Source organism: Penaeus vannamei, chromosome 14, assembly GCF_042767895.1.
Source record: "Penaeus vannamei isolate JL-2024 chromosome 14, ASM4276789v1, whole genome shotgun sequence".
In the NCBI taxonomy this organism is placed as follows: domain Eukaryota; kingdom Metazoa; phylum Arthropoda; class Malacostraca; order Decapoda; family Penaeidae; genus Penaeus; species Penaeus vannamei.
In genome coordinates this window covers 10943769-10954668 of record NC_091562.1, presented here as the reverse complement: position 1 = coordinate 10954668, position 10900 = coordinate 10943769, and the positions used below count along the sequence as shown (strand labels likewise).

Sequence of the window (10900 nt, the reverse complement as noted above, 5' to 3'; positions counted from 1 at the left end):
CGCTTAGCACATGTAAGGCTGCTGTGCAGGCTGACTGCCAGAACTCTACACCTTTCTTTTTATTGAAAACTACTTGATTCGTGCTGATTTTAATACAAACAATTGAATTATTTCTTGATTAACACCCTCCGCGCAATTGATGGAGCATCATAGATATTAAAATAATGCTGGCATTCGTCCCCACGCCAATTTGTCGTACATCTGGAGTCCATATACTTAAAATCGATATTAGCTGGGAAACCCTCTCACTCTGTACCCGTTCAGTGTTACTCTCATGTAAACATTACAAATATTAACAATATTACGGGATAAAACTGATGTAATTGAAGCCAAGGTATTATGTGAGACTATGAAGGTATAATTCAATGTTATTTTTTCTATTTATGTGCGTGGTTTGAACTCAATGATAATAAATACATAAAAAGCCTCGAAAAAAGTGAAAATTATACAAATTCTATACATATACCTATATTCAGAATTCTATATAATTTATGTGTTCAGATCAGGGTGTGGAAGAAAAAAAAACGAAAGAAATACGATCTTTATATGTACCCAAAAGCAAAATGGCTTCCCACGTATCATTAAAAAACAAACCTATGGGTAGTATTGCTTCTCACATTCACAAATTACGATATCCTACAAACACTATCAAGAACGATAATTTTCTCAATCGAAAAATTTGAGAAAATCCGAATCTCTCAAAAGCCAAAGCGAACTCAGTACAAGCTTCTACCTCGACCAATAAAAACTCCGCTTAGGGAAAGAACTCCTCACAAGCCAATCGAAAGCGGGGAGACAAGGCGTGTGGGCAGAAATGGACCAATCAGCGCGCGCCTGAGGTGTCTTAGCAGCCCCCTCGTGCCGTGCTGGCTGGAAGAGCAAGAGCCGAGTGTAGGAAAACATCAGGGACGGGGGATTCACCCAAAGAACCACCCATTTTCCATCTGTACCACCATGGCGGACCCGGAGACACAAGCCAAGCCTGAAGAACAACCCAAGGCACCTGCTAAAGCGAAAGAAGTCCTTGGTAAGTGGGAGGGAAGGAGAAAAATGAGGGAATAAGTGAGCGCGACCGGCGGGAGAGAGGGAGTCATGGCGTGTTGAGCACGTGGTGTTTTCTGGCGACTCTGAGACTACGTTGGGTTTTGGGGGCCTTGGGCTTGTTTGGATTTATTTTACTGCCGGGACTGTGTGCCAATCCCCTCGTACTCGGAAATTGGAAAAGACGAAAAGGATTTTTGCAAGGAAAAAAAAAGTGACTTGCCGCAATCGTTTTTGTGTGTATTTTTACCGTGTTCTGGTGTGTGGAAAATTAGTATTTTCTTCATGTAACTTTATCATGTGTGAGAAATGGATTCTTATTCCTGACTAGATGAGTGAGTGTATGTAGGCACGTGAGAAGGTAAGGATTTTTTAGATGGAATTCGTCAGAAAAAAATATAGGTGAGTTGGTTGGCTTTACACAAATCTCGATTAATTATTTGGCAGTCATTATCACAATAAACTGGTAGTTTGAGAAATCTTGGTCATATCAGTCTTGGCCAGATTTTGGGTATTATTAATTGTAAAGTAAATCAAGTTGAATTTGATGTTCGTGAAATCTGAGTTGTTACTTTCCTGATATTGAATGTTTTCTATATTCACACCAAACATATCGGAAAGCTTCCAGTCTCAAGGGTATCTACTTCATGGATGCAGCTTATTGCCCTTTGATGGAGTACCTTTTTGCGTGTAGGTGTTGACAAAAGATTTACTAGATAACTTTATTAAGGGTCGCAGTCTGCAGTCTCTCGCTAATTATTGTAGAATTGGCATTCACTACTAGATTCTTCCTTAACCCATTCGTCCCGGGTGTCACATATATGAGACACAGGGAAAAAATAAACAGTGTCGGGCTGCCTGCCAGTGCGATGCTGTCTCGGAGCCGCGCTCCGCGGCAGAAGTGGCCGGGCGGGCGGACAGACTCCGGGGAAGCTCCGCCCGCCGATTTTGTAGCTGCCCGGATTTTTTTAATTTTGGCTACAAAAATGTACCCGGCGCGTGTGGGTTAATATATTGACTCCTTACACTTCCCATGCAAAATTTGATTTTATTTATGGTCGAGATAATTGCCGAGTTGAAATTGGCGACAGTGTGTCCAGTAATGGCTGTTGAATATTTACTGGCACTTTGATTTATACCAACAAATCTCAACTACATGTATTCTGGCAGGATCAAATTTGGGCTGATTTGTCTGTCAATGAGTAACTCCCACCAGAGATGGCCCCATAACCAGGGTATTGTGCAAATTTAAGTCCAAACCAAACTTTCCCTCTGAAATTAGCACTTGTTACCAACTACGAAAATTCGCAAATGCCTGCAGTGATGCCAATCTGAAGTTGCAGCTATTTTTTTATTTTTTTCCCCAGACCCAATTTATCAGATATTTGAATTCCAACAAAACTTGCCCAGCAAGAGTCAATCCATGTTTAAAATGCTTGAACCATATATGTCCTTTAGTTAGGGGTTAGTCGGTGAAGCACCCTAATTACTGCAAATATTTATCGCAATAACTAGATTACTGGATAATTTGCTTAAATCTTTTACTTTTAGACGCAATTTCCCTGCTAGATTTGTTTGATACGCAAGTGCTATTAGAAAAATATTCTTTTTCTAGAATTGGTACTTAACCCAATCACGCCGGGTGTCCCATATCTGAGACACCCGAAAAAATAAACACTGCGCATCCTGCCAGTGTGACACTGTGTCGGGGTAGCGCTCTGACTCAGCAGTGGGCCGCGGCCGGCCCCCGCAGATTTTTGTAACCACCCGGATTTTATTTTGGCTACAAAATGTACCCGGTGTTAGTGGGTTGAACGGCCTTCTATATTGTGTAGTTTGAATTACTGGTGGTGGCTAGTGATACACTTCGTGGCTGTTCTCTTTATTTCTTAAGAGTTACAAGCACGTTAAATACACTAGAATAATGATACAAGAACAGTGTATCTGGCGGTGCTGAGTAAAGAGAGGGGCAGCCCTCACGCCCTGCGAGGGCGGGTGACCTGGAGTGAGTGACCTGGTCAAGGGCTGGCTCGTCGAGGTGTGAGGGAACGAGTCAGCGTTGGCCTCTTATAGTCGGACCAGAGGGGAGCGCAGAGCACAAGCATGGCCTGGGCGAGGCACTGCTACTCCCCATGCAGGTAGCACATGGCAACCACGTGGGGACCGCGTGGTATGCTATGCAGTATTCTATATTACCTGTAATTGGTGTTTGGCATCTGTAGCTTATTCCATTATCCCAGTTGTCAGCCAAACTTTTGCAGACATGGTGTTTTTATGCAGATCAAAATAGTTAAGAAAACACAAGTTTCGTATCTGGTCGGATGGACCTTTTTTTGTGTAAACTTTATCCTGTAGAAGCTCATAATCTGTTCAGTGGCATAGATTTTATAGTACAATTTTTTATGTATGTGCATGGGTACATATATTTTTTATTTATTACTATTTTTCTTAATATCCCCCCCATGTATTCACGTCTTTTGAGAGGGGGAACAGTTGGTCTCAATACAAGCTGTTATTGCTAATATCGACAATTTCATTTTCGAAGCACACCATCCAATTTCATTTGTGAAAAAACTATGGGGGTGCAGGAATTCTTTATAGTATGGGCACACTCACCAGACAAAGTCCCCAACTCCACATCAAAAAATTTATTCATTAATCTAAGTTGGTGTGAATGGGCATTGCCAGGAAAGTCTTTGCCTCAGTATGCACAGGAAGATAGAGCTGAATCTCGGGAGCAGTGAGTGGATATAGCCTGAGAGCGGTGTTTTCTCTGATCTTTTTCCTATATTTGTGGCACTTCCATTTGTTTGCAGATTATTTCTTGTACTGACAACTTCAACTATATCTTCTACAAGAACATCATTTAATGGGTAATAAGCAGGTTAAACATTGTTATATAAAAAAATATATATATATAAAGTAAATATATAACAAATATATAGTAAATATAAAACCTTTTAGATTATGATATATGAAATGGAGTAATGAACATTGTGTATGGTTACACTGATATAAACAAAATGCCCCCACACAACTAGCAGTTCGCGTGCACAACAGCAGTCTCATTTAGCTTTGCTCCTAAAAATGTGTACAAATTATTAAATTGCAGTTACTGGATTGAGATTTTTCCTCAGATTGTAATACCTTTTGAGAATTACCTTGACTATACTATTTATGTAGATTAAATATGTATGTTATTGAGCCAGAAAAATCAGATTAGATTTTGGACTTTCACAAACAGTAATAATATTTCTGAAATGGATGGGTAACTGTAATTGTATAAATTACGGATTGTTTATGGATTTAGCTGTCAAGTTTTGTACAATAACACTCTTAAGTCCAAGTTGATCAAGTATGTAAATCTAACATCTTTTTGGCAAAAGGCAAGAACATAGCCTCTCAAACATCTAGGGAGTGCTAAGAAACAATTCTTGAATGTTTGATTGTTTTTGCAAGTACCTCTTAAGTCTACCTTAATTCACCTATCTCCTTTTCTTTCTTTTTCATTCACCTATCTCCCAAGGCCAGTTGTTCAAGAAGTGTATGGTACCTCATTTGTTTGAACATTGCTTTAAAAAAAATTCATGTTGTACATGAATATTTCTGACAGTTACCCCTTTTCTATGTTGCTCCTTCTCTTCAGAACCAATCTCTTCCCACCAATTATATTAGTGAACATCGTAAAGTAGAAAATAGATTTCAGAATTATAGCATTATGTAAAGAAAACTAATCAGGAAAGGTATCCAGTTATTTGCAACATATCTAATATAACCCTTTAGGAATTCTGGGGATCTAGAGGGACTCTAGGAGAGATGGTACTATTGTATAATTTCTCTCCCTTTGCTGCAACCACCTCCAAGACTGGTCCAAGGCACTTACAGAAAAGACAATGTAATGGACTTCTATTACAAATATGATGGGTCATCACATGGATAGTGTTGTAAACATATCTAGTGTGCTAAACCTTGTTGGTTGAAATTAAAGGTGCCTTCTAACATCCACCCTCCAATCTTGAAGGAAAGGAAATACAAAAAGCAGGGATCCAGTTGATTGTTACCCTGTCACATGCAGATTACTGTGAATCTACATTGCTTATACTACTTGGGTTGAGGGAAGACTTTAAAACATGTAAATTTTGATATATTTTTTTCCACAAGGTCTACATATGTTGCCTGAAAAGTAGTATATATATAGAGTGGAGGTGGTCATAACAGAGTAATAATATAAAAGAAACTGCTCATGGACAATTATATGGTTGTTACCATAGTGATGGAGTACAGATGCAATATCTTTGTAATAGTATTTTGTCTTAAAAAAAAAAAAAAAAAAAAAAAAAAAGGATGTTGTACCTGAATATATTACCAAATACATTACTGCTGCAGCATCCATTAGGTGATTGGTTAGTATTTGTTGGTATAATTATGTAATTTTACATGGATTTATATTTTAGTTGTGGCAGTTAGCTATTTGATATTTTGAATTAAGTAATTTTAATTTTCATTTATAACGGTAACTTAAAGGACATACTGGTTCAGAGAGGCTGTGACATGTCTACTTCTGTGTGGAAGTAAAATTTAAATTGTGTAAAGGGAAAGTATACAAGCATTTTATCTTCAGTATAGTTGACTTATTTGAGCTGAGACCTAGTTTATCAAAGTACTAAGTACTTTGCAAATAAATTTCAATTTTTGACAGTTAAAGTATAAACTTCCCAAATTTTAAATGATTTTTATCCACCAAAAATAGGTTAGAAATTAAATTCAGTAACCTTTTGTAAAGTCAGATTATTTTTTAAGATGAGTATTTATCAGTCATTAACTAGTTTACCTTAAAATTTTCCATTAGTCTTTTTGAAATGAAATATTCCAGTTGTGTGTGACTTTCCAGATTTTGATTTGCCATTTTATAAATGCTTTCTGTTAACCACTCAACATTTGTATTATATTGTGCCCATTCATCCTTCCAGCCACCAAGGTAACCGGCACTGTGAAATGGTTCAATGTGAAGAGTGGCTACGGCTTCATCAACCGGCATGACACCAAGGAGGACGTGTTTGTCCACCAGTCAGCCATCACCAAGAACAATCCCAGGAAGTACGTGCGTTCAGTGGGCGACGGGGAGGAGGTGGAGTTCGATGTTGTGGTTGGCGAGAAGGGCAACGAGGCTGCCAATGTCACTGGGCCTGGTGGAGAGGCTGTGAAGGTGGGCATGAGCAGAGTTTCTTGTATATTATGAGTGCTTACCCCCAACTATATGGGTGTGCACTGCACTTTTATTGCTCTTTAAATTATTTTTATTTTTTTATAAAGCTTACACATTTCCCTATTTCAGTCCTTTCCTTTTGGCCTTTTAGATGTTAGATTTTAAATTTTTTCACTGCTGTATTGCTTCTGAGTCAGGTTGATGCAGTATTCCCTTCTAGGTAGTGCATGATAAGGATGGAGTGATAAATTATGGGGTAAAGAACATAATGGTATCAAACCAAGGGATGCATTAATTTTCAGCACTTTTGTGATTTTGAAAATTGTTTTTACTTGTGTGCTGTCCTTTTCATTACTGCATGTTATGTTTCACATTCTTTAGCATTTTTTCCATATGATTCCTTGCACTCTCCCTAGTTTCCCATAAGTTATTCACTAAAAGTTCAAATGCGCATCAGTGCTCGCCTGTTATTGCTTAAATTGAAGTATAAATATTTTCCAATTCATAGTCTTCTCTGCTCTTGACATTAGATTAGATTGCCTTTTTTCAGTTATAATTTTTTCCAAGTAATGCTTTGCAGTTCCACTTTTTGGTCTTGTCTGATATAAACCCTTTCACAATCCAGCCAAACCTTTTGATTTGTATCAGCTTGTAAGAGTTTGGCTGTTTCCTCTATGCATGCACATTGGTACTCAACTACTGAAGGTATGGCAGCAACTGCTGGATAAGACAGGTATTTGCTTTCAAACGACTTTTAATGTGATGCTGTTTTGTATGGATGTGAATATATTAATGACGAGCCTGTGGAAGAAAGAGAGCCATGAACATAAGATTGGTCATTGTTCAGGCAATCGTAAGATTACTTGGAAAGCATCCTAAGTCAGAGCAAGATTTCTGTAGCATTGTGTACTTCCGCAGGGGTCGTCTTATGCTCATGACCGTGATGTTCCCCTGCAGGGGTCGCCCTACGCAGCAGACCGACGCCGAGGCTACCGCCGACGCTACTATCGTCGTGCAGCTCCTGGAGAGGAAGGGGAAGAGGTCGAGGGAGGGGGAGAATTCACACCACAGGTGAGGGGCCGCGGCCGAGGAGGTGGATTCCGTGGCCGTGTGCCTCGCAGGTTCTACCGTGGCCGCTTCTTTGGGCGTGGTCGTGGCCGCGGAGCTGGACGCGGGGGCTATGATGCTGGCTATGCTGACTATGAGGGAGAGATGATGGAGGGAGAAGCTGTGCCCATGAGAGGCCGTGGAAGGGGACGAGGCCGCAGCAGGGGCAGAGGAGGACGCACCCCACGTGGATACTTCCGCCGTTACTATAGTGCTCCCCGACCACAGCAAGAAATGATGGGCGGCCCAGAGGAGGTCCCACGCCGCAGATTCCGCCGTGGAGGCCGTGGCCGTGGCCGTGGCGGTCGCTTCAGCGGTGCTCCAGAGACCAGGGTAAGCAGTGCCACATAGGACCAATCTGCTTTCCTAATAGGTTTTGGAAGTTCGAAAGAAGAGTTCGCTCCTTCCACTCCATAAACCATTCCTCAAATGTTGAGGTTGTGGCATTTATGGATTAGGAAAATTGTCAAAATTTCAGTTGTGGATGGAAATATGATCTCTCCTTTCTCCTGGCAGATGTAGCTGCACTTCCCCACACACTGTGTAGACTATGTAGATATTAACACTAGCATGTCATATCTGGAGTCCTTCCCTTAGACTAAGGCATGTCCTCATACTGCATGTTTGCCTTACAGACATCGGAAACGCAGACACAGGTAGCGGCTGAGGGACAGAAGGCAAGTTTATCCTTCAACCTTTCCCTTACAGCTGGGCTGCCAGGTTGCATGGCTGGCCATAACAGGGTTTATGCTGTCTCAACACTTCTACTTTTATTTTATCCCAATGCCTTTAGTTTGATCACTCGTGTTGTGTTCCAGCTTTCGGGATGGTGTAGAACCTTCTATTTATTATTTTCTTACGTCAAGAATATTTTTATGGCACTAACTGGAAGTTTGCCATGGCTGGGAATTTCGGTATTGCTTTATGTAACGTGCAATAAGGGTTGATAATGCTTGCTAGAGACCTGTCCCTCCCCATTTCATTTGATTTCACATTACACATGATTTGATTGCTCTTTTTTCTACCCCCTCCGTTAATGCTAAAAATTCCCCATACTAGTGTTTATATTTGCCTGCTATTGTCCTGGATTATAAATTACAGCTAAAGTGTTGACAATGTGAATTGAGATATTCCTTAATTTAAAAGAATAGGCAGAAACATTTAGCCAGGTAACAATTTTGCCCTGTCACTTTTTGAAATTCTGCATAAAGTGGTCTTATTTACAGTGAGGTGATTATTGGATTTCAATATGCATGGTAGATTGAGCAGATCAGGTGAAGCTTCAAGCAGGTTTTTTTTTTATATAGTGCACCTTTTTTACATATGGAGGTTGCTGTGCTTGCCAAAGTTTGAATTATAGTAATCTATGGAAAGCAGATGTTTGCTTGATCCCTCTTAAAGAGATAATAGTAATAAAGATTCAATGGCTTTTATCTGTATAAATGTCAATCTAGGATAGATTAGGCTGCATGCGGGAGCTGGAACACACTTTAGTCCATGTGGGTTTCAATTGGCTTGAGTATGCCCATTACTCATATTCCTGTCCTGTCTTTGCAAATGGCTAGCTTAGAATAAGGCTTTGCATGTGCTTTTTTCAGCCTGAAGCATCAGCAGAAGAGTGTAAAGAAGGAAATGTTGAGTCTGAGGGAGAGCAACCAGAAGCTCGCACGGAAGCAGTGGTAAGACCACCACGCTTCCTTGGCTTCTCTCCCTCCTCTGTTTTTGTGATCTTCATTGTATTTTTGTTTTGCTTTGACTGCTACCTGTAGGATTAAGAACTTTTGAATTTTAAGTTTATCATAAGTGGAATTACATATTGACTTAAATTGATAATGAAATTTCTTAGCACTTTTCAGTCTTCCCCTGAAGGATCTTGAAATATGGTTATTTCTTGATCAAACAATAATTCTTTGGTGATAATGGAACCTAATATATTTACAGGGAGAGGGACAGCAGGCAGGTCAAGAAGGCCAGGCTGCACCTGCAGCACAGCCTCAGCAGCCAGTGGAGAACACAACTGCTGAAAGCTCTGCGTAAACCCGTAACCCAACTCCCCTTAAGTCAAGCCACCAAAGTTAAGAAGTCTAGTTTTTATGTTTGACACTGTCTTTTGGGTCCCTTGTCTCATAATTCAGTGTCAGACTTAAAAACTGGCCTTAAATGTAAGGTTGGGTGGGATTGTTGCTGAGCCACGCCCCAAGCCCTAAACGCGCCTAGCAGGAGTCTCACCCACCCCCCGGGACCCCAGCGGCACACAAACCACCAAGACGGAAGAAAGGGGCAAAGTAATGCAGAGCAGCGGCTTAATAACCAACACGCTGTTGCTCCCGGTTACCAGAAAGTCGGCTCTGACCACCTAAGAAGGAAAACCTTGCGTGTCCTCACTCCGGGTCCGGTAACAAAGAGGTCACACCAGAACAGACAAACCCACGGCCAAGGGTTGGAGTCACCGATATGATGGCCCTTTCTTTGTCACGCAACACCAATGATGACGCCATGCAGCAAATAACTACGATACTTATTGTCATATGGGTGGGGAATGAAGCATAGTTAATATAAATATGAATAAGACTATACAATTCTTGTATGATTACAATGGGTGGTAAAAAAAGGAAAAAAAAGTTTCAAGACAGCTGATTCCTCATGAAAGAAGTATTTTGATTCACTTTGAAAGTCCATGGTGCTGAGGTGTGTTTGTTGCTGGTTGGGTTCCACCAAAAAAAGTGTAAAATCACAAGAGTTAACCTCATGCACATGTTTGATAAAGAACTCACCCCCAGTAGGCCCTGTGACGAGCCTGGGATGCCGCAACTAGGTCCTTATGGTACAAGACGTGAGTCTACCCATATACCCTTTTTATCATTGGTCGTCCTCTTCTAAAGGCTGGAGGATTGCAATGTTCTCAGTTCGGATTATTGTTGCAGGTGTTCTTGGGTTGACGTTTAGGGGTGTATCAGATGAATTTTAAGATCAGGTTTTAAAGTAATGACTACCAGCTTAACATAGCTAGGTATGGGCAATAGTGGATGGACGTTTTTTCTTGTTTTATGTCTGAAATATTAACATTGGCAGTTATTTTTGGAAGACCCTATTTTGACACTTTTTCTACATAAATTTTGTAGGAAATTATCGTGCCACAAAACATGTGCATTTGCAATAAACCAATAAAATCCATAAAAATGTAAACAACCTTTTCTTATCCAAATATTGAAAAGTAGTTTTAGAATGGGGTAAACCTAATTTGTACATGAACAGAGGTACAAACAACAAATAATACTACAGATATTAGATGAAAATGCAAATGACAAACTAAATATTCAGCATGTTGATTCCCTAAGAAAAATGGATAGCTTAGTAATATGTACCTTCGATGTCTAGCACATATGTTTCAACCATTAAACTTTAGCAATACGTAACCATGGGCAGGGCTCGTTACCAGGAGTAGTAAAAAAAAATTTGAATTTGTGACGACACTGGGAAATGTTTTATGAATGTAGTCTAAACTTGTTTAGGAGACAAAAGATCCTTGGACCTCGCCCTTTGCCT

The 10900-nt window shown here is 40.2% G+C and overlaps 1 protein-coding gene across 6 annotated transcripts; it reads left to right on the top strand.

Annotated features, from left to right (window-relative positions):
- The first annotated feature begins 777 nt into the window (after positions 1-777).
- Positions 778-10540, top strand: LOC113825738 (Y-box factor homolog). Of its 6 annotated transcripts, none has more exons than XM_070129726.1 (6): positions 778-1027; positions 6012-6247; positions 7205-7687; positions 7990-8031; positions 8953-9033; positions 9296-10540. In XM_070129726.1, the coding sequence occupies exons 1-6, from the start codon at positions 955-957 to the stop codon at positions 9389-9391; spliced, it is 1011 nt and encodes a 336-aa protein (XP_069985827.1). In that variant the 5' UTR covers positions 778-954; the 3' UTR covers positions 9392-10540. The 6 variants fall into 6 exon arrangements, with proteins under 6 accessions (XP_069985827.1, XP_069985829.1, XP_069985830.1 ...); XM_070129725.1 differs by having other exon boundaries at positions 857-1027; positions 7166-7687; XM_070129728.1 differs by lacking the exon at positions 7990-8031.
- The last annotated feature ends 360 nt before the right edge of the window (positions 10541-10900 follow it).

Bases quoted from the DNA above. Each gene is read 5' to 3' on its own strand.
- LOC113825738 (XM_070129725.1), top strand. From the start codon at position 955: ATGGCGGACCCGGAGACACAAGCCAAGCCTGAAGAACAACCCAAGGCA. The intron at 1,028-6,011 runs GTAAGTGGGAGG...TCATCCTTCCAG, and splicing joins TAAAGCGAAAGAAGTCCTTG to CCACCAAGGTAACCGGCACT. The intron at 6,248-7,165 runs GTGGGCATGAGC...GTACTTCCGCAG, and splicing joins CTGGTGGAGAGGCTGTGAAG to GGGTCGTCTTATGCTCATGA.